A 24,806-nucleotide genomic window follows, 5' to 3' on the forward strand; every position below is an offset into this window, starting at 1 on the left:
CTTGTGCATGTCAACTTTTTAGGGTGATCCCTATCAACCTCAATACTGTTTACCATTATCCACATCAGATAATGCACTGATAATGTCACTTCAGAATTCAGAGCAGGCAAAAGAAATTGGTAAATCCTTTTTTTTTATTTTTTATTTTTTTATTTTATTGACATTCAGTTACAATACATTTCTTTACCACATTACATTTTATCATTCTCTTAGACATTTTATCAAGGTTTACTTTTATTTATATATACATTCCCACCCAATTTGTGGTAAACTCTCATACTAGCCCACCTTTCTTTTGAATGGGGGTTCATATTTAATGTTTCTTGCATGTACCAAGATGTATATGCGAAGGAGTTTCTGAGGGCTATTTTTAGAGGCGGTAGCAATGTTTGCACGTATGGTAACCATACCTAAAAAAAGTGTGTCAATTTTTCTTTCTGAACTGATGCCTCTGTCCAGTCCATAAGAAATAGATAAACTATTCTAGGATGGACTAGACGCATAGAGGACGTGGTAGGTATAATCCATTGGGATAATATAGTTGTTTTAGTAGTTGCTGACATTTTTATAAGTAGTTTCCTAGTACCTGGCATCAGGTTTTTTTTTTTAACTTGTGGCGAATATATTCCCCAGAACACCCATGCTTTAGAAATGTTATTAGTGCAAGGTCTGTTTAATATATTCTAGTAATTCTGACCAGGTAAATCCTTATCTTAAGATAAAAATGTTATGGTTGGCCTCAGAACACTGGGGACACTGCACAACAAGAATGTTTAAAGGTGTCCATACACTAGTAAGATTTATCTTCAGGTCTGGCTGGTGTATCTGTTTTGTAGTCTGCTTTTGCATTGACTGTTGCTCATTCAGATTATCCTTTTATGATACCTGTACCTACCATAGCCTGTTATCATTTTTCCATGTCTGCTGTCATCCCTTACCCTACTATTTTGTAAACCGCATGCCCTAATTTTAGACTTTTCTTCACTATTTTGTAATTTATGTTTTGGGTACTCTTTACCTAGAACGGCGCCCATCGCGGTGATCGCGACATCGCGGGCAGTACATAAACGGCCGCGACGCGATGCCCGCGATCACCGCGATTTTCCCATAGGGAACAATGTTAAAAAGCCAGATTGACCGCGATTTTGCATTCAATGCCTCAATGCCCGCGATTTTCACATAGGAATCAATGTTAAATGGGCTACAGAGCCCAAATAGGCAGAATTAACCCTTAAATGTCCCCCCAATTTTTGTACGCCACCCCACGATCCACGCGAACCCGAAGCGTGGCGAGCGCAGCGAGCCCGCGAGGGGCGGCGGTACGCGTCCTCCGACCTTTTCATGCCCTACTATCCACGTCGGCGTGGAGTTGAGAATAGAATAGTGTGGCGAGCGCAGCGAGCCACCGAGCCCGAAGCGTGGCGAGCGCAGCGAGCCCCGCGAGGGGACGCGGATACCTTCACAGGTAAACGCGTCCCCTCGCGGGCTTCACAGGTGTCCGCTTTTCGCCACGGATACCTGTGAAGCCCGCGAGGGGACGCGTATAACTGTGAAGGTATCCGCGTCCCCTCGCGGGGCGCGCTGCGCTCGCCACGCTTCGGGCTCGGTGGCTCGCTGCGCTCGCCACACTATTCTATTCTCAACTCCACGCCGACGTGGATAGTAGGGCATGAAAAGGTCGGAGGACGCGTACCGCCGCCGCTCGCCACGCTTCGGGTTGGCGTGGATCGTGGGGTGGCGTACAAAAATTGGGGTGACATTTAAGGGTTAATTGTGACTATTTGGGCTCTGTAGCCCATTTAACATTGATTCCTATGTGAAAATCGCGGGCATTGAGGCATTTTAAAGTAAAATCGCGGTCAATCAGGCTTTTTAACATTGTTCCCTATGGGAAAATCGCGGTGATCGCGGGTACACGATTTTTATGTACCCGCGATTTACCCGCGATGCCCGCGATTTTTTACCCCCGACGCCCGCGATTCTAATCGCGGGCGCCGTTCTAGGTAAAGAGTACCTTTTGTGTCCATCGCCATCCGGTATATATTATTTGTAGGAACTCTTCTTTTCGCTAACTCAGCACTCTACAACCATTTTATTAACTGTCAGTATTTGCAACTGTGTTTGTGTTTTAATGTGGTTTCTGTTTATCATACATTATATCAGTTCTATGCCCCCAGTTGTTACTATGAACATCTGTTTATACATTTAAGCCATGTCTTCCATTTTTGTTCTCTACAGCGCTTTGTGGTGCTTTATAAATAAAAGTCAACAATAATAAGTAATAATTTAATACTGAAATAGAGATTAGGCTCATAATAGTACTATTATTCAGGGCCGTAACTACCGGTGTGGAGGCAATGTCTTGCCCACAGTGCATATGACCTGTAGGTGCAGTACCACCGGCAGCACCTGGCCTCAGGAATCCCCCAGGGCACCTTCCCCCCTCTCCCAGGTCACCTGCCACCCGCCACAATTCAGTGATGGCTGCGGGTGGAAGCGGCAGCGCTGCCCGGATAGGTGCGGCAGCCACGTCTTGCAGCTCCCTCAGAGTTGCAATGCCACCTCTGCCAAAATAACCACATTGTATTTCTTTTTATGGTCATGGTGAATTGTAACTTTTTCGAGTGTTAATTAAAAACCCCACAGTTATTTATACCTAGCAATTGATGAATCCACTTTATATTATATAGGTGTTCATAGTATTTCACATATGGAAATCTCTATGGTTTATTTGATAACTGTCTTTATATTCTTTGACAAAAACAATTGTATCTACAAATGTAAATTATAACAATATGTTTGTTCTTTGCAGAGTGGGGTCTCCATGAAGCTGATAAAGGAGTTTGCAAATTGCACTGTGAAACAAAAAGACATAAATAATGGTCAATGACCAAGTCAAATTTACTAGTGACAAATATTATATACCGTAATATGTCAGGAAGTGTATTGATAAGGTTTATGGAACATTTTACTGTGCAACCCACACAGTAGTCATACCCAAGTAGTCACGTTAATTCTATTACACTGAATATATATCGTTATCACATTTTTCTTTGCGTTTTAAACTGGAGTTATTCTTTCATTCTAATTACATATTTTCTCTCTGCCTTAGGTGTTTATTCAGGGTAGGACCTGGTCTCGGAAAGGATCACTTGAGAACATAATGTTTAATTTCAGTACAGACCAGGTTACTCCTGTCCTGTGTTTAGAGTTACCCTATGCAGCAGAATACTTGATAAACATTACAGAGTCATCTACAGAAATTTCTAAACATGTGAATTTAAACACGACAACCTATGGTTAGTATGGATACCCAAAAAAATAAATCAATATCTGCTGATTTTTAGTTTCTATTAAAGCAAATGTAATGCTAAACCTAAAGGACTACTAACTGATGAGGCTGATGGAGAGTTGCATAAGAGTGGATCAGAGTTGTTCTCACATTGCCTCATATAAATGAAAAGCATATATTTCCCTGTATACTGTTTTTATGCATCTCTAGGGTGCACTGTCCATGTGTTTCATTGTATTTAATAGTTATCATTATTACACAGCAGCCTATACAAAAGATATGGCTGAAAACAGGAGTATATACACTTCTGTCCAACTCTGCATAGGCTGCATTTCCAACACCTTACTGTGCCTTGCATATGAACATGTGATTAATATGCATATGATCTGCATCCAGGGCCTGATTAAGGGTTCCAGCCACCGCCATACATTAATTATCATTTCTCTTACCTACGTGCTCGTTGCCATGGGTTACATGCTCATTGCCATGGGGTTACATGCTTGTTGCCAGGGGTTACTTGCTCATTGCCAGTGGTTTTGTGCTCTTTGCCAGAGGTTACAGGATCATTGCAAGGGATTACTTGCTCATTGTCTGGGGTTACATATGCTCATTGCCTTGGTTTACATGCTAATTGCCAGGGGGGTTCTTGCGCGTTGTCAGGGAGTTACATGCTCATTGTCAGTGGAGTTACATAATCATGCCAGGGGGTAATATTCTTGTTGCTATTGGGTACTGCCCGGAAACCGCAGTTTGGTGTGCTGCCTTCCCCTGACAGACAGGAAAAGTTCAGTAGGACTAGCATTTTTCTCCTAGGAGGTGGTGGACACTTTTTTCAGATACCCGTTTTTGCAGATTCCATGGCGTCCACATGAAATCTGCAGAGACCTGGCTACCCCCTGCTGTGGCCTCCAGTAGTAAGTGCAGGACCCAGCGCTCCAGGCTGCAGCCTGATCAGCCTATTGGCTAATCTGGCCCTCTCTGCACCACCCATACAGTGTACACTTGCTTCTGCAGACTAGCAGAATTCCATCATGTCCTATAGACAAGTACAGAATATTTTGTAGTGAATTATTCACTGCTAAACTAGCCAAATATATATCCAAAAATAATAACAGATGACTTAATGCTTGGGGAAAATGTAGAGTTTAGGTCAACGCAATTTCTTAATCTGTGAATATTAATAACATTAACAATAATAATAATAATAATATTTATATAGCGCTTTTCTCCCAATAGGACTCAAAGTGCTTCACCATTGTCTTTACAGCTCGAAATACAAAACAAGTTTAACAGTAGATGTCAGTGAAATGCTTGAGTAAATAAGTACGTCTTTAGTCTATTTTTAAAGGATTCTACAGTGGGGGCTTCTCGCACTGTTCGAGGAAGAGAGTTCCACAGCAGCAAAGTTGACAGCTCGACCCCCAAATGAATTCAGGGAAATTCTGGGTACTGTTAGTAGTCCTACTTCAGTGCATCGTAGTAATAGAGTAGGACAGTAAGGGATCAGCAGCTGCTGCAGGTACCTTGGGCCCTGGTCATGTAGGGCCTTTAAAGTGAGTAAGCCAATCTTGAAAACGATTCGCCATTTTACAGGTAGCCAGTGAAGGGCGTAGAGAATGGGAGTTATGTGGCAGGAGCAGGGCTGGTTAGTTAATAGTCTGTCGGCTGCATTTTGTACCAGCTGCAAGCGGTCAGGGGCAAACGCAGGATTTTCAGAAGGGGGTTTCCAGAGAGGGGCGGAGCAAAGCACGGAGATGGACACTTAGATGACCCAGTAAATGCCAGGTCAGTTAAAGTATTATAGATAGACCAAATGTATAATATATATATATATATATATATATATATATATATATATCTATCTGTAGACAATAGAGAGACAGAGGGGCGCTCCATAGTGCATAAACGATTTATTTTCAAAAAAGCAAAAAGCAGGGAGAACAAGCCAACAAATATCGCTCGTACCAAAATATTCATCAGTTGTGGGCTGGATACCACAAGGTTACAACATATTACCAGGCCAGGCACGTCCAGCATCAGTCCGGGGCACCGACAGGATGTTAACAGCCCACGCTGCTTCTTCCCTCACGGGTTAGGGCAGCGTGCCGATATCCTTCGCGGGAACAGACAGCGGGAGGACTCCTGGACCAAACACACACAGCGAGCGTCACTGTAGCCACGCCCGAACGCGTTTCGTGGAACACTTCGTCAGAGGGCGTACATACAGGGGTGTCAACAGCAGTGCAGTGTAGACCCCTGGGCATAGCAATGAAGTCAGATATCTCTGGTTCCCAAGGGCCGATTTTTAAAATTATTGTACCCATAAAAATAGGGTACCCTCAGCTTTCAGTCTATGGCCCTTAGACTCCTGGGGGGGTTTCTTGGTACTCAGAAACCCCACCTGTGTGCGCCACTGGCGGTGCAATTCTTTTGCTGGAAGACCCAGATAGAGAGCATTGCAGTAGTCTAGTCGTGATGATATAAATGCATGTATGACTTTAGGCAGGTCTTCTGAGGGAATTAAATGCTTGATTCTGGCTATGTTTCTCAGATGAAAGAATGAGGATTTGCTTGTGGCTGACACCTGATTTTTAAGTGTCAGGCCATTATCCAGGACAACACCAAGATTCCGCACATGATCAGAGTTTTTTGTGCTGTGCCCCCCAGCTTAAGACCTGTCAGTTGGCTATGCTGCCATCTTGTCCTGTGATTTATCATCAGGACTTCTGTTTTATCTGGGTTCAGTCTCAGCCAACTGGCACTCATCCACTCCTGGAGCACAGCTAGGCAGCCATTTAAGGTTGTTATTGTGTTATCGGTGCCTGGAGCAGACTGGAGCACGCTGAGAGGACCTGAGGGCACAGGACCAGACAGGACTGACAGGTAGGATATCCAGAAACCAGGACAGACTCTGGATATCAGGCACAGCTAGGACCAGGAGACCAAATGCTTCCACAAACAGACGAGCTGGAACAAGGCAGGATCCAGGAGCAAAGACTGACAAACATGCACACAGGACTATGAGCTCTGACTGTGAGGCTTGCACACGGCTGGGAACTGAGGGCTATGACTGGCAGGGCTGAGCAGGTGAGGATGCCTTATGAAGGCCTCAGGTGATTAGGGCAGCTGTGCAGCATCCAGCCCAACATGACTGATTAGGTCAGACTTGTGCATAATTAATCACAGAGGACTGAGCTGCTATGGCACAGACTACCACTGGAGGCCACCAGAGAGTAAATACAAACACAAGCTGAAATAACCCCATGACAGGCAAGGCAGATAGGAGTCATAACTGATGACTCCTAACAGTACCACCCCCCCCCCCCCATGAGGAGGGGTCAAAGGACCCCAAAACCAGGTTCTCCACTACATGGAGAATACCAAACCATGGCATGCGGATACTAACAAACAAAAAACAGGAACAAGCTGCGGATGCAGCTTGTAACATTTACCAGGTGATTTGAATGTCCCTTTTAGGAAGACTTGAGCAAAGTCACACGTCTTCATCAGGAGCTGAAGTGTGGAGGCTGGAGGAGTGAAGGCGTGTGAACACGCTAAAACGCTTTGAGCCACAGCATTCCCATTCCAGCCTGCGCTTGGAGAGACATTCCACTTTTCCAGCCATTTTTGGAGCCATCATACCAGACCCTAAACTAATTTTTGGAGTTTATACCACCATCTTGGATCCCACCACCGAGTTCCACTCTGCAGTACTCAAGCTGGGTATTGGTATACCACAAAACTGCATTATTCAAAAATCCGAGTGACATTTGGTGTCCATCACTGGGTAATCACTGGGACTTTGCGCAATTCTTCCTAAAAGGGACATTCAAATCATCTGGTAAATATACATCCATTGGTGTTGATTTGGATAAAAACTGACTCTCCCCAGCCCCAGAAGATCTATTAGCTGCTTTAATTTACTGCAGCAAACAGTATACCACACATGGTACATTAAGTAAAGAGGTACTTGTGTACAATCACGGCTCCCACGATGTCCATCGCATAGCAAAAAATCGCATGCGATTTTTAACAGAAATGCATCCAAATGCATTGAAATTAGTATCAAACATGTTCAATGGCCCCCAAATGTCATTTTTGAGGCTGTACCACCCCCACTATCAATGCGAACCCGAAGCGTGGCGAGCGCAGCGAGCCCGCGAGGGGTGGCGGTATGCGTCCTACGACCTTTTCATACCCCCACTATCCACGTCGGCGTGGAGTTGAGAATAGAAAGTGTGGCGAGCCCCGACACGGATACCTTCACAGGTATCCGCGTCCCCTCGCGGGCTTCACAGGTGTCCGCGTCCCCTCGCCACGCTTCGGGCTCGGTGGCTCGCTGCGCTCGCCACACTTTCTACTCTCAACTCCACGCCGACATGGATAGTGGGGGTATGAAAATGTCGTAGGACGCGTACCGCCGCCCCTTCACGGGCTCGCTGCGCTCGCCACGCTTCGGGTTCGTGTTGATAGTGGGGGTGGTACAGCCTGAAAAATGACATTTGGGGGCCATTGAACATGTTTGATACTAATTTCAATGCATTTGGATGCATTTCTGTTAAAAATCGCATGCGATTTTTAAAAAAAATGCTTAAAAACTGCAAAAATCGCATCCCATCGCATGCCACTACATATGGCATGTGATGGCATGCGATGGGAGCCGTGAAAGTACACAAGTACCAGTAAAGATACTATATTCCTGGTACTTAATACCATAAAATAGCACAAGTTCATCTAATTACAGAAAACCTCTCTAACTATAGTTCCAAACTCATTTTGGGATTTGGGAAGCACTGTACTAAAAGTACTATAATACAGATATAAGAATATTTATGCTAAATTGCACATTACTCTGTGCTCTGATCTCATATACAGTATCTAATACTGTACTCTTTGTGAGTAGCTTGTGTGCAAGGTAAAACTGGTTAAAGAAGAACATAGCACAAAATAAGTGCCTACTATACAATAGTATCTGGTCGATAGATCAAAGGTCAATAGGTAAACACCACTTGTTCGACCTTGACAAGATCGATATAGACAAAAACGTTGATATAAGCAAAATGTTGACATGAAAAAAGCACAACATATTTTTTTTAAACTTTGTAATACTTTACCATCCATGTGGACTCCAATTGGGAATGGTGAAGCATGGAGAGTAAAGGGAGCCGTGCAGGGTGGCACGGTAAACTAATCGGGTGTCCATATTCTAAAATCTACAAACTGACATACTCATGTCGACCTTTTGATGAGTCAACTATTCTTATGTTTACCTGTTGCTTTTGTCAACTATTTGTCTATATCGACTATTTGGTGATAATCTATTGCCCATCAACCTAGACACTATCGACCCTTTATACCACAACAATATATAATTATATATTTTTGTTTTCTAGAAAGGGACATATCCAGAAACCGGGAGACATTCAATAAAAATTGTTTGTGGGCGAATAAAATTTTAGATGGTTTAAGAGAGATATACAAAGTAAGTGATTATGAATGTATTTTATGCCTATGTGTATGGGTTTATATGTAACTTGATAGAGATATAAGATAGAGATCTCCCATATGAATTGCCAGTTTTTGTTAGAGCTTCTTTTCATTCATCCATCCATTCATTCATTCATTGCAGTGGGAATCAGGCATAACTATATATTTCTTTATTTTTTTGCATGTATTAAGATTTCCTTGTGTACTAAGCATTACCTAAACGTGGTCCTTTAGCGAAATATCAGAAAAAAAGTTTTAAGTGACAAAAATGTTCTGTTCTATAGACATGAATGTATTTAGAAATATAATTTGATATTACGGTAAATGAAAACTTTACAGTTACACGTAAGGTTATTAAAGTTTAATTACTAAGGATTAGTTACTAAAGATGAAATACTTACATTTAAATTACTTACATTTTCAGTTACTAAAGATTCTTAAAATGAAAAGTGGTGGAGTTGTTCATAGTAACCAGATTGTAGCTATTATTTCTTTGTATGTATCATAAAAAAAGATCTGCTTTGTTGCAAACATTGGTAAATTTACCCCATCATTTTATTTACATGAAATTACAATATATGACTATATAAAAGCACAATTAAAAGTATGCAGACTCTGTTTTCGAAGTTTTTTCAATGTGTTTTCTTTTCTTTGTTTTAGTTTTAAGAAAAAATATTAGAAAATTGCAATTCTGTCCTGACCATCAGCTTATTGAGTATATATAAATTCAATGTTGTCATTTAGATTTTTCTATCAACAGTTATATGTTCAGGGAGGAAAATGGTCTCCAGAGGAATTATTTCAGGATCTTCAGTCTAACATTAATATAACCCAAAATATAAGTGCAGTATGCTTAGACATACCCATGGATACTCAGCACCAAATCAATGTGACTGGGGCCCTGTCTAACTTTGCGGGTGAGTACTTACTCTTTCAGGCGAGCCTCCTCCATACCCTTATGGATGAAAATTATAGTAAAGCTGTCCAATGGGGGATATGCCTTTTCAAATATCTTAATACATTTCTATTTTATAGATGAATCCACTGAGATCTGATCAGTAAATCCAGAAATATATTTTTAAAACGTACTGCCATTTAAAATGAATAGGGGATGTCAGAAAAGTAAATTTATGTATCATGAAGTATGTTGATTACAACTGTAAAGACTCCCAAAAAGTTTTTTCAAATAGTTGTATTTTGCCTTATGATTGGAGCTTAAAGTATATGCTTTTCAGGAGGGGAACCCATTCAAAAGTTGACTGTTTTCAATGGAACGTGTTTGATTTGGAGAAGACATTCCCATTTCAAAGAGCTTTATGTGGTAAGTCAATGGGTATTGAGCTATGTTCTCGTCTTAACTGGTTGACTTCGTATAGCTTGCTGTTGACACATCACAAGACTTAAGGATATGATTTTAACTTATTGGTAATAGGTTATTCTTTGATCAGTTTTAAAGTCAGTTATTTTAGCTTTACAGAGTAATGATATTGATATTCTAATTAAGTACCATTAGCAGAGGCAGAACTGTGGGAGGCAATGGAGTCATCAGCCGCAGGGCTCCTACTCCCAAGGGGGCACCTCTCCTCCCCTGCAAGTTTCAATCAGTTCATTAAAAGCCATCAATATCGCTGCTGTGTCCGACTTCCGACTACATACATGCATACATATATTTATATAAAGTGCTGTGTGTGTGTGTGTGTGTGTGGGGGGCCTATATTTATCTTGCATCCGGGGGGCGACTGGGATGAATTTATGCCACTGACCATTAGTACTCAGCATCTTCCGCATTAAGGGCATTTCACTGAGGCTCAACTCAGTAGAAACCCTCCCAACCTTAGATGTCCTTGAAATAAGAGATCTCAGTGCTTCTAATTCATCATTGTGTTTTGGTTTTGGATTCCTTAAAAAAAAAATCAATAAACTTTGTATGAAAATATATGGATAAATACAACTGCAATTATGTAATTTGGACATGTAATCAAGAACTCCAGTTAGGTTTTTAAATCTGAGTTCCAAACTGACAATAAGCATGAGCTAGGACTCGGCACTTAAGTTTGGGCGCGTTCATATTTCAGGAAAACTGAACCACACATCTCTACATAAAGTGCTGCCTGAGAATAAGAACTAGAGGAGTTTCTAATTCAGTTCATTTCATTGTTATCCTAATACAAAAAGGCAGTAGATCCAACCTGCACTATAAACCCCACTGTATATGAGCCGCGCAGTGTGAGTGCCAGTCTTCAGTGGCCAATGGCCCCAAGAAGGCAGATACAGATTGTGTACTGGGAATAGGCATGTGCTATGAACTTGTGCACCTGTATAGGGGGCTTTCACATGAGCTGTTGCTATATTACATATAGTTTAGTTTTTTTTTTCATTGCTGTTTGTTAACTACCACTGCTTCTGAGCAATGATATTCTATACATGATTTTTAGTATATTTTATTGAATTGCTTTCTATTGAAAGTACTTGCAAGTTGGTTTAATTCATTATTGCTAATACGATACTAATTTGCAAAACCATTTTATACAGAAATGACTGCCTTGTTTGTGCTGCTGCTCTGTTTGGCCTATGTTGGTAAACAATATTTATGAGCTGTCACATGGTCTAATTAAGTGGAGGTAACTGGAAATTAATGTTATTGAAATAAAAAATATTTATGTCATTTAGATGTTCTTATAAATTTTTAAATAATGCAGAACCCAATCAAAAACTCAAACCAAAACCTAAAATGGTAGTTTTGGCGAAACTAAAACCAACATCTGAAGTTTTTACAGATCCAAAACCAAAACACAAGAGGGCAGTTTTTGCAAAACCAAGACTAATACACAAAGTTAACACTGTAAATCCAAATCCAAGACATGGAGGGGTTGAGCACATCTCGTATTCACACACTTTTCAGTTGCAGGGCTGCCTTCTTCAGGATAAGTGATTAATAAGCATTGGTTTTGGAAAGCTAGGTGCGCACCAATCTGAGCAATGTCTTAAGGTGCCCATACTCAGGTCCGATTTAGGCTGATTTCACTTGTTTCCGATGGATCGGGTCGATATACAGTATCGGGTGAAATAGGCCCAATTCAGAGGTGTTTCACATCAGGTCCAATCCGCCGCGTGGCACATGTATTGCATCCGATTTTCCCTTGAACTCCCCCTGGCAGCTCCCGGAAAGTTGTTTTACATGCGATTTATTGCATATAAAAAATGTCATTTTCCCCAGGAATTCAGGGAAATCAGGTCCGACAAGTTGGAACTGTATTTGGGCCTTTAGGCATGCTAATAATGGTCCTGATTAGTTTTGTCAAAATTACTAATGAAAACATAGATGACAAAATAATTTCTTTACTTCTTTTATGAACATTGAAACATTGATTTAACAATGTGGCCTAGGAACAGAGCCTAAATGAATTTCCAACCAACCGAGGCTAATAGACTCATACTGACAACTCCAGGACCACCATTACTGGGAACAGTCAGGACTCCAGTCCTAGGACCAACAAGGAGGGGGGGGTTGTGGGGGGTGGACCCCACACCTGTGTTTTTCTGCTAGGCTTTGTCCCCTCCTTCTACTGATCTCCTCCTATCTGTGGGCACTGGTCAGGGCACTATGGGTGTGGACAAATGAGAGAGGTGGAGGCGATACCAATACATCCACTGCTGCAAATTCCAACATAAGCTTACCAGGTAACCGGTGCCCCACCCACTCCCTCACAGCAGTCTGAAGCTCACTCCCATAATTACCATTACCCCAAGGCAGTGTGAAGCCCCCCTCCAGCCAGGGCCGGCGCCACCACTAGGCAAATCTAGGCATTTGCCTAGGGCGCCGGCCACTGGAGGGCGGCATTTCGCCCCCCCGTACCTCGGGGGTACCCGTCCTGCGGCTGTGTATATAACGCTGGTACTCTTTACCTAGATGGGCGCCAGCGATTGAAATCGCGGGCGTCGGGGGTAAAAATCGCGGGCATCGCGGGTAAATCGGGATGCCCGCGATGCCCGCGATTTTCCCATAGGGAACAATGTTAAAAAGGCTAATTGACCGCGATTTTACTGTTAAATGCCTCAATGGACCCGATTTGGCCATAGGAATCAATGTTAAATGGGCCACAGAGCCCAAATAGGCACAATTAACCCTTAAATGTCCCCCCCAATTTTTAACGCCACCCCACGATCCACGCCAACCCGAAGCGTGGCGAGCGCAGCGAGTCCGCGAGGGGCGGCGGTACGCGTCCTCCGACCTTTTCATGCCCTACTATCCACTAGGGCGTGGAGTGAGAATAGAATAGTGTGGCGAGCGCAGCGAGCCACCGAGCCCGAAGCGTGGCGAGCGCAGCGGATACCTTCACAGGTAGACGCGTCCCCTCGCGGGCTTCACAGGTGTCCGCGTCGCCACGGACACCTGTGAAGCCCGCGAGGGGACGCGTCTACCTGTGAAGGTATCCGCGTCCCCTCGCGGGGCTCGCTGCGCTCGCCACGCTTCAGGCTCGGTGGCTCGCTGTGCTCGCCACACTATTCTATTCTCACTCCACGCCCTAGTGGATAGTAGGGCATGAAAAGGTCGGAGGACGCGTACCGCCGCCCCTCGCGGGCTCGCTGCGCTCGCCACGCTTCGGGTTGGCGTGGATCGTGGGGTGGCGTTAAAAATTTGGGGGGACATTTAAGGGTTAATTGTGCTTATTTGGGCTCTGTGGCCCATTTAACATTGATTCCTATGGCCAAATCGGGTCCATTGAGGCATTTAACAGTAAAATCGTGTCCATCGGGCCTTTTAACATTGATTCCTATGGCAAATCGGGAGCATCGCGTCGCGGGCATCGCGGGTACATTTATGGCCGGCCACGACGCGACCGACACGATTTCCATGTTTAACATGGGTTTCAATGGGAAATCGCGGGCATCGCGTCGGTCGCGTCGCGGCCAGACATAAATGTACCCGCGATGCCCACGACGGGCGCCCAACTAAGTAAAGAGTACCATAACGCTTGAGGCGGTGGCGGCAGCGGGGGGGTCCCTGCAGTCAAGAAATAACAAGCGCTATCCGCCTGGCTACGCGGAAGCGCTTATGTTGTGGAAACACTGGCCCGCACGCTGATTGGCTGAGATTCAGCATGCGCCGTGCGGCCAGTGTTTTCACAACAGAAGCGCTTCCGCGTAGCCAGGCGGATAGCGCTCGTTATTTCTTGACTGCAGAGACCCCCCGCTGCCGCCGCCGCAAGCTTTATATACACAGCCGCAGGACAGGTACACCCCCCCCCCGGCACCGGGGCGCCCCCACCCCGACTCGCCTGGGGCGCTCCGGTGCCTTGCATCGGCCCTGCCTCCAGCATATATCTATCATTAGTATAATGATGATTATTGTTATTGTTATTATTACAACTTTTTTAATGTGTTTCTTCAGTGTATGAATGTTTGTTTGTATTATGTACAGTATATACAATAATAGTCCTTTCTAGGCTTAATTGGTGTTGGTTTATTTTCACTAGAGAAACAAGCAATATCATGGCCAGGACTGTAACTTGGGATGTGAAGAGGCAACATTGGTGTGCATAACATGTCACAGTTACTGGCTGAGTGCCAGAATATATTTCGTTCAATGTTATTCTATAAACTTATGTATGATGATAAGTCAGATATCCAGATGCCCATATTACTGTTATGTGTGCAGCATGTCCAATACCTGCATGGTATACTTTACGTGTCACTGTGCAGCATACTATATACTTGTACAGTATGTCATACTGCACGTGCCTTTTTGCAGCATGTCCTATGCCAGCATGTTATGCTGTGTGTGTCAGTGTGCAGGGTGTACTATACATGCAATTTATATTGTACAGGGGTGAGTAGCCTGTGTATTTTTTCAGTCAATTTCAGATGGATACCCTGAATACCTCCACAACCAGGGCCAGACTGGGACCAGAAATCGGCCCTGGCATTTTGAGCACACAGGCCCACCCATAGTAGGCTTCGCCGCACAGCAAAAATGGGGCGTGGTCTCATGGGAAGGAGGCGTGGCATCATAAAAAGGAGGCATTACACATTATGAGACACACCGTAATGCCCATTACAGAATATGACACTATCTGGACCCCACAGGCTGCTCCCCTTGTATAATAACAGGGCACAACAGGCTGCTCCCCTGTATAATGACAGAACACCACAGGCTACTCCACCTGTACAATAACAGGAGACCACAGGCTGCACCCCTGCACAATTACAGAACACCACAGGCTGCCCCCCCTGCACAATATCTGGACACCACAGGCTGCTCCCCCTGCACAATAACTGAATACCACAGGCTGCTCCCCCTGCACAATAACTGAACACCACAGGCTGCTCCCCCTGCACAATAACTGGACACCACAGGCTGCTCCCCCTGCACAATAACTGGACACCACAGGCTGCTCCCCCTGCACAATAACTGGACACCACAGGCTGCTCCCCCTGCACAATAACAAAACACCACAGGCTGCTCCCCCTGCACAATAACAAAACACCACAGGCTGCTCCCCTGCACAATAACAAAACACCACAGGCTGCTCCCCCTGCACAATAACAGGACTGAGGAGTCAAGACACCACAGGCTTCTCCTGTGGTGCCCTGACTACTCAGTCCTGTTCTCCCCCTGTACATATGCTACCTGAGGCTGTGTGAAGCTTATTTCGCTGCTGGATAGACACATACACACACAAGCTGGCAGCAGAAAGTAGGGTGCCTTGTGATCGGCACAGGCAGACTGTGCTGCTTCCTGCCTTCTCCTCTGGCCCCTCGTCCTGCCCACAGAGCTGCCCTCTGTAGTGGCCTCCTGCACTGTTTAGACAGGTCCTCAGTGCAGGAGGCTGGTGGCAATGTTCCCTAAACTGCGGCCGTATTCTTGAAGCCGCGGCCAGCGCTGCTCAAGGGAGGAGATGGCCAATACTCATGCAGCGGCCAGCAGGACTCAAATTCAACCCACCTAGCCATCGGGCCTTCTGGCATTTGCCATAAGTGCCATATGGCCAGTCAATCCATATTGAGCAATCTACAATCTGATCAAATCAATCAGTGCAAATCAATCCCTAAAAATGTGGTGAGAGCTTGGGATTGCCATTTCATTAGTGAACAATCCAGGAACTTTCCAGCAATACAGAGAACATTTTGGTTACCACCATACAAAAAGAGAGCATAGAAAAAACTGTTTTATAATACAGAGAGCACTGCCACCTAATGACACAGAGAGCAAGTGGGTCCTGCCAAGACGTGTTAGGGTTAATGGCCCTTAAGAGGGAAATTACTATATCTGGGCATCCATGGACTGTCAAGCTTCAGCCTCTACCTCTCCCACTTAAAAGTAAATAAGTCTCTTTTAAAAACAATATATCATCACCCTAAGACCATTGCAGTTGTTGCCCTTAAGGCACACTGCCCTAGGCTACAGCCTGATTAGACTATTTGTTGAGCAGATGCTCCAATGGAGCCAGTTCTGTGGGTGCTTGTACATCACCACTATTTGTGCTGCAGCTGCCATCAGCCATTTCTTGCAGTAATAGTTTTACATCAATGTCAAATATATTAATATTAAAATGAACAACTATCAAGAAAGTTTATATATTTTCTAGTTTGCTCTTATACTGAATCATTTTTTTAATATGGTGGAGCTATATCTGTAGATATTTCTTCCTCTGCCTCAATGGACTGTCACCTGTCACATTTCTGCAAATCTACCTGTATATTTTCATTAATTAGCTGATGTAGATGTCAAACAGCATACAGTAGTGCTGAGTTTGTGGAAGGTCATGTGAGAGAATACTGCAAGAAATATCATTCAGCGAGACCTGAAAATAGATGGGGGAAATGTACTGTAGAAATATAGTGGGTGTGATTACATAGAGAATCAACTTGATACTATATTGCCATACTGTGTGTATATATATATATATATATATATATATATATATATATAGAAGTGGGCAGAAAGTGGCACACGCTCGGGCTTGCAGAAAAGAGATGACAGACACACTGATCTGTATCAACGTTTCGGGGGTTTATTCCGTTGTCAAGATAAGAACAACGGAATAAACCCCCGAAACGTTGATACAGATCAGTGTGTCTGTCATCTCTTTTCTGCAAGCCCGAGCGTGTGCCACTTTCTGCCCACTTCTACTTATCCCCTCAGTGCAGCACCCCGGCACCGTTTCCTCCTTATTGGAGTGCCCTCACCCTGCCTCTTATATATATATATATATATATATGAGAAAAAGATGTAGAGGGCGCTGTAGGAATTCCCACCACCTTATTGTGTGCTCAAGTTTCAAGCAGATAGGTAGAGTAATAATTCAATCACATTTATTAAAAATACAAATGTATGACATTTACAAATTCATATTCTTGTGAACCGCAAGGAAACGACCCGACGCGTTTCGTCTCCGAAGAGACTTCCTCAGGGGTACACTGTGGGTGGTAAAGAATGCCATAAGAATCATATATATATCACACAGAATATTAAAACTTTTTCTTTCAGAAATTTTGAGAAATATGATATATAATACATACCGGTAGAATGCGGTATGTTGTAAAAACAATCTTTTAAAATTCTTTGTAAGAATCAAACAGAGTTTGGAAAGGACTTTGTAAAATTCTGTAAACCAGAGCATGTGTCTCATGAGTCACAAGTAGCAAAATTCTACCACAATAATAGGAGGAGCAAAAGTAGGAGGATAAGGAAAAGGAGGAGAGAAAGCATAAACGAATATAAGGTAAATGGACATACCCAATGTAGACAGGCCTTCAATAAGGGCCCTTTTGGCAGAATAGGGCGCTGGAAAAAAGGGGGAGGAGTGTACCTATAGATAGATGAACCATTAAAGGTCAAAAGGTCACCTAGCACAAAATCAATGCTAACAATTCATTGGCCATACCTACTTTAGGTGGGGTCATGTGCTAATAACAAATCTAGCTCAGGGAAAAGTGAGGCTGAGTAGACAATTATAACAGGGAGAATGCCCAAGACCATAAAAGACTCTAACTCACAACTAAGGGGTCAAAATACCATCATAGAGGCTATAAAAGATAGTATAATCACTAAACCTCAATGATGATGGCATCTGAAAAGGACAACTTTAATAATCCGATTCAGTGTATATAACAGAGGACAACCTGATATCTTACGGGTCCAATAAAGTATGCATGGCTGGGCGATTTATATAAGCACAGTATAGTACCGGCCACATTACAAAAGCATTTGTAGTGTTAGTACCTGGAAATATCGGCATAACACTATTGTACCTCTGCATGATATAAATGACTACATCCAGATGAAATGGCTGGATATATCATAAATCCACATAATCAACATGGCTATGTGATTCACGAATGTATAAATTTCAACAGTATATTCATATGAACAGGGTGACAATAGTAAAGACAATGGATATGTGAATCACAATCCAACAGCATAAGGAATTACAACATCATAAACAATTGTCAGATATATCAAAGGGTAACCTACCAGAATTTGGTGAGCACAACTGAACTCTCCTGCACCTTTTCCAGAATGAATGGACTATGGGAGGGTGGACCTAATTTATACCCTGAATGTGGGCCGTCCTATCCGGTCAGTGGAAGGAGTGCAAAAACCGGGTATGAGATGTAATGTGGATAGCTGGAATTCTAATTTAAAGTGAAAGTGCAGGGAGCCGTATAATCGGCTGATATAGATAATAGAGGGCCAAGTCACGCAACTAAGTGTCCTAAGTGCTAGTATACCTAACATTCTATATAGTGCACCTATGCATTCCCCAATCCGATAATGGGGATAATAGTGTTGCTATAATAAGAGCATAAATATTTAAGGGGAAAATAATAAACAGTGTTGAATGGGATAGAAACATTGTGTTTAATGATTAAACCCAATGTTCTTATGAGGTCTGGGTAAACCACAATGATGGATCTGACATTACATATCAAAATACAATGATGACATAGTAATGGGTGACAGAGGATATATATCCTATGTTTACAGGTTGTGAATATGGGCTTTTTACAGATTGTACAGGTGATACAGATTATAAAAATTCTGGTGATCACATGATGACCAATAATATCCAAGGAAATTTTATACAGAAATTCATACATAGATCTAAAGTGTGATATCACATAGTTTCATACAGAAATTTATGTATGGGTTTAAAGTGTGATAACATATAAAGAAAGAGTGAACCCAACCATAAATAGTGTCCCGTATAGGGATATAATATTTAGAACAGAGTATGCCCCAAGCGGATATTATAGAACCGTAGTAGTGCCAATAGGATGGGAAAAAGGGTACAAGGGTGGAGTATAAATCCTGAATCTCTTAAAGGATATACACTAATAATAGGAAAGAAGAAAGAACATATAATGGTATGAATGTATAGACAGATATAATAGGAATATGCTATGGGAAAGGTTCAAAGTATGCCCAGGGGTATGAGGGCCCAAAGTACCACACAAAATTAATTCAAAAGACGGAGACCCAAGGTGTTCAACCATACAACTTCCAAAAAAAAGGAGGGGATGGGCAGCTGAGTGAAAGGGACTAGTGTCCAAAAAATAATAAGGATTTTCTATGAACCTAAAAAGGACACTATGTCAACATTTTCATTTAACCCTTTAGGGTAAAGGGTGTTAAGTGTGTATATCCAAAATGTCTCTTGTTTGGAGAGTTTTAGGTCCCGATCTCCACCTCTGGGATCTACAGTGACTTGTTCTAAGATGGTGAAAGAGAAATTCTTCACTTCCACAGAGGAATTATGTTTCTCTGTATAATGCCGTGAAAGACTGTGGATGGATACTTTATGCTTGATGTTACGGATGTGTTCTTGTATCCGAATTTTGACCTGCCGCTTTGTTTTGCCGATGTACGTAGCTCCGCAGCCGCAAGTGATTCGGTAAATCACGTAACTCGAATTACAGGTAGTTGGGAGGTTCAGGGAATATTTTTTCTTTCCAGTCTCATGTTTGAATGGGGATTTTTCTATGAATTTGCAACACAGACACTTATTACAAGGTGTGCAACGTACCACTTTTGTCAGAAAATTACTCTCTGGTGGTTTTCTGGAGATAGCTCTCAATTGACTGGGAGCAATGATACTTTTAAGATTTTTTGCACGTCTAAAAATCAAATCTGGTTTGGGCGGTAGATGTGGGCCCAAGATGTTATCCTTCAGTAAGATGCCCCAATGTCTGTTCAGAATTTTCTTAATTTGAAAGTTTTCCTTGTTATATTGGGTTACAAAGGATCGTTTTCCAAAGTTCTTGGTGGATGGGGCTTCAACTGGTGATAGGAAGTCTTCCCGTGGTCTAGCAGACGCTTTACTTCTTGCTTGATTGATTTTTTGTGGGTCATATCCTCTCTCGATGAACCTATTCGCCAACATCAAGGATTGGTCATTGTAATCTCTTATAGAACTGCAATTTCTTCTAATGCGGCAGAATTGTGCAAATGGGATACTATCCTTCCATTGTGGTAGGTGACAGCTGTCATATGGAATGTAGCTATTACAATCCACTTCTTTGAAGAAAGTTTTGGTGGTCACTGTTTCTCCAGGGGAACCTTCCAGAACCAAGTCTAGATAGTCGATACTTTTTTGATCCATTTTGTGGGTGAACTTAAGATTGAATTCATTGTTCTGAAGGCCTTCCATAAAATCATCGATGGTGGAAATGTCCCCTCTCCATACCAGAATGAGATCGTCAATGTAGCGTTGGTAGAATAGAATATTCCCGTAGTACTTGGAATTGTAAATGTATTGTTCTTCCCAGACACCCATGAACAGATTTGCGTACGATGGGGCAAATTTGGTCCCCATCGCAGTTCCGGTGGTCTGCAGGTAGTATTTTTTATCAAATTCAAAGAAATTATGTGTTAGAATAAATTTGATGCTGCTGAGAATGAACTCTATCTCTTTAGGGTTACTCAGATTATGTCTTAAGAGTATGGTTTCCACTGCTTTCAGGCCTTTCTCATGTGGGATCGATGAGTACAAAGCTTGGACATCCACAGTCAGCCAAGTCAGATCTTCCTTCCATTGGAAATTGGTTAATTTGTTCAACAGGGAAGTTGAATCTTTTAAATGTGAGGCATTTTTGAGTACGTATGGCTGAAGAAGTATATCGATAAGATGTGACAGGTTGCAGCTTAATGATTTTATACCAGCCACTATGGGTCTTCCAGGTGGTAGTTCTTTATTCTTATGAACTTTTGGTATGTGGTAGAATATGGGCATTGTAGGATGCCTGGTATACAAGTACTCAAATTCTTCCTTTCCAATGACCGAGTTCTTCCTGGCCTCTACTAGTAAGTCATATAGTGCCTCCAGGTATTCAGCCGTGGGGTTGGTGGGAAGTTCAGTGTAGGTATTTTTGTCCAGGAGAATATTACAAGCTTCCTTTAAATACATTTCACGTGATTGAAGCACTACCGTTCCGCCTTTGTCGGCATTACGTATGATAAGATCTTCATCTTTTTTCAGGGACTTCAAAGCTTTGATTTCTTTAGGTTGCAAGTTGCTTGTGGTTTGTTTGTCCCAGATTTTAATTTTCTTGAAGTCTTCATTCACTAAATTATAGAAAATGTCGATATGACTGCCCTTTGACTCCACCGGGTAGAACTTTGAAGGATTGGACACTCTGGGCAGAATCCGTTCATGAGACGGAAGTATAGGTTTTTTTAAAAAATGACATTGAAGCGTTAAGTTTCTTATGAACTTATTAAGATCAATGAACAAATTAAATTTGTCCACATGTCCGTCCGGTGCAAATTTTAGTCCTTTATTTAGTACTGAGATCTGTTCTGGGAGTAGTTGCCTTTTTGAAATATTGATGATTCCTGTCTCCTGTGGCTCTGGAATACTAGGGCTTTCCTTTTCTTTGGGCTTCTTTCCGCCCCCTCGGCAGCCTCTTCGTCCCCAATGTGCCCTCTTTTGACTCCTTGTGGGGAATTGATTTTGTCGTATAGAATTTCTTCTCCCTGAACTGAAGGGAGACCCTTTCTTCCTAAAAAATGCACCGGTGGTGGTATGCGTTCGTGAGAACGACTTCTGGATCTTAGAGTTCTGTCTTCAAATCTATCATGGAAAGTAGGTTTTCTAAACCGATGTGGGTGGTTATCAGAGTGTGTATATCTGTCATAGTTTGTCCTATGTCTTTGATTCTCAGTGCCTGGATTATTTCCTCTGTGGCGTCTGTAGGGGGACCTGTATCTATAATCCCTTTTGGGAACAGGTTGTTGCCATCGCGAATCATTTCTCCAATTAGAATTGTATCGACGGCGAAAATTATTTTGGTATGGTCTGTCCTGTTGAATTTGCTCGTTGTAGACGTGAGAGTCTCTTCGCATTTTTGGTCTATTGTCAGTGGACCAGTTGTGGATTTGTCCGCTAATATAATCATTTTTGTCACGTTGAAACTTTTTTTGTTTCCTAAGGATGATGTCACCTTCCACTTTTTCCAATTTTTGATGGAGATCTCTTACATCCCGTTCAAATTCTTCACTATTGGAGAATTTCTCCACAGCTTTGTCTATTTTGATCATATCCTCCTCTATCCTCGTGATTTCCTTCTTTCTTTCACTTATAATAAGTGAAATAAGTCTTAGGGAACATTCCTCAAGGATTTTATTCCAACTGGATGTGAATTCTTCATCACTATTACCCAATGTGGGAGTTTTACTGATTCTGAGTCCCCTTGGGATACGTTTTACTTCCAAATACTTTTCTAATGTGGTTATGTCATACCAGCATTTGATTTCTTTGACTGCCAGTTTTTCGGGTCGTTTCCTTGCGGTTCACAAGAATATGAATTTGTAAATGTCATACATTTGTATTTTTAATAAATGTGATTGAATTATTACTCTACCTATCTGCTTGAAACTTGAGCACACAATAAGGTGGTGGGAATTCCTACAGCGCCCTCTACATCTTTTTCTCGTGTCTTGTCCCTCATCTCCCACTAACAGGGGGGATTTTGTAGAGGTTGGCCGCTATCTAGTATTGGAAGCGCATTCAGGGTCAAACCCCCACGTGTACCCATTGTTCTCTATCTGTTAGGACTCCTGATTGCAGCTCCCAAGTAAGGATGCCTTTATTTAATGATAGATCGAAAAGGTCTCTAAAAGTGAAAAATATTTTCTCTGAGGACGAGCATGTGTTTCTCACAGACGAGGAAGATTACTACATATACTTAAATACAGCCGAAAAACTGGCAGTCAAAGAAATCAAATGCTGGTATGACATAACCACATTAGAAAAGTATTTGGAAGTAAAACGTATCCCAAGGGGACTCAGAATCAGTAAAACTCCCACATTGGGTAATAGTGATGAAGATTTCACATCCAGTTGGAATAAAATCCTTGAGGAATGTTCCCTAAGACTTATTTCACTTATTATAAGTGAAAGAAAGAAGGAAATCACGAGGATAGAGGAGGATATGATCAAAATAGACAAAGCTGTGGAGAAATTCTCCAATAGTGAAGAATTTGAACGGGATGTAAGAGATCTCCATCAAAAATTGGAAAAAGTGGAAGGTGACATCATCCTTAGGAAACAAAAAAAATTTCAACGCGACAAAAATGATTATATTAGCGGACAAATCCACAACTGGTCCACTGACAATAGACCAAAAATGCGAAGAGACTCTCACGTCTACAACGAGCAAATTCAACAGGACAGACCATACCAAAATAATTTTCGCCGTCGATACAATTCTAATTGGAGAAATGATTCGCGATGGCAACAACCTGTTCCCAAAAGGGATTATAGATACAGGTCCCCCTACAGACGCCACAGAGGAAATAATCCAGGCACTGAGAATCAAAGACATAGGACAAACTATGACAGATATACACACTCTGATAACCACCCACATCGGTTTAGAAAACCTACTTTCCATGATAGATTTGAAGACAGAACTCTAAGATCCAGAAGTCGTTCTCACGAACGCATACCACCACCGGTGCATTTTTTAGGAAGAAAGGGTCTCCCTTCAGTTCAGGGAGAAGAAATTCTATACGACAAAATCAATTCCCCACAAGGAGTCAAAAGAGGGCACATTGGGGACGAAGAGGCTGCCGAGGGGGCGGAAAGAAGCCCAAAGAAAAGGAAAGCCCTAGTATTCCAGAGCCACAGGAGACAGGAATCATCAATATTTCAAAAAGGCAACTACTCCCAGAACAGATCTCAGTACTAAATAAAGGACTAAAATTTGCACCGGACGGACATGTGGACAAATTTAATTTGTTCATTGATCTTAATAAGTTTATAAGAAACTTAACGCTTCAACGTCATTTTTTAAAAAATCCTATACTTCCGTCTCATGAACGGATTCTGCCCAGAGTGTCCAATCCTTCAAAGTTCTACCCGGTGGAGTCAAAGGGCAGTCATATCGACATTTTCTATAATTTAGTGAATGAAGACTTCAAGAAAATTAAAATCTTGGACAAACAAACCACAAGCAACTTGCAACCTAAAGAAATCAAAGCTTTGAAGTCCCTGAAAAAAGATGAAGATCTTATCATACGTAATGCCGACAAAGGCGGAACGGTAGTGCTTCAATCACGTGAAATGTATTTAAAGGAAGCTTGTAATATTCTCCTGGACAAAAATACCTACACTGAACTTCCCACCAACCCCACGGCTGAATACCTGGAGGCACTATGGCCCTTATTCTGATCGGTGCGGATATTCCCGAATTCTTACGGTGCGGCCCGCACGCCACGGTGTTCTGCCGCGTGCGGCCATCGTCCGTAGAAACGCCCACGTGTCCTCCGCATTCGGACGGACTCACTCTTTAAGAACAGGGCGTGTTTACGGACGACATACAAACCATGCGTGTGCGGGAGAAACACTCCGATTCTGCACGGTATTACAGAGTATTACAGAGTATGCACGGGAATACCGCATCCGAACGGGAGCCAAGCGGTGCTACCGCACGTAAGCGGTGTATTTACGCAAAAAAACCCACTATTATGTATATTCTGCAATACATCACATGACCCACTTATTCAATTACCTATCCTCAT

The 24,806-nt window shown here is 42.6% G+C and overlaps 1 protein-coding gene across 12 annotated transcripts in view; it reads left to right on the forward strand.

Annotated features, from left to right (window-relative positions):
* The window catches only part of SUSD1 (sushi domain containing 1), a 200,582-nt gene that overhangs the window by 104,743 nt on the left and 71,033 nt on the right, over positions 1-24,806 (forward strand). For 11 of the 12 annotated variants that reach the window (XR_014472984.1, XR_014472986.1, XM_083179480.1 and 8 more), the window contains 4 exons: positions 3,113-3,299; positions 8,686-8,774; positions 9,540-9,696; positions 10,015-10,100. Coding sequence is in view for 10 of the 12 variants with exons in the window: in XM_083179480.1 (XP_083035606.1) it covers positions 3,113-3,299; positions 8,686-8,774; positions 9,540-9,696; positions 10,015-10,100 (519 nt within the window). In the remaining 2 variants the exon portion in view is untranslated. Of the gene's footprint in view, positions 1-3,112; positions 3,300-8,685; positions 8,775-9,539; positions 9,697-10,014; positions 10,101-14,256; positions 14,754-24,806 lie in introns of those variants that run through there. The other variant, XM_083179484.1, reaches the window with a different exon arrangement.

Source organism: Crinia signifera, chromosome 1 (genome assembly GCF_055691185.1).
Source record: "Crinia signifera chromosome 1, ASM5569118v1, whole genome shotgun sequence".
NCBI lineage: Eukaryota > Metazoa > Chordata > Amphibia > Anura > Myobatrachidae > Crinia > Crinia signifera.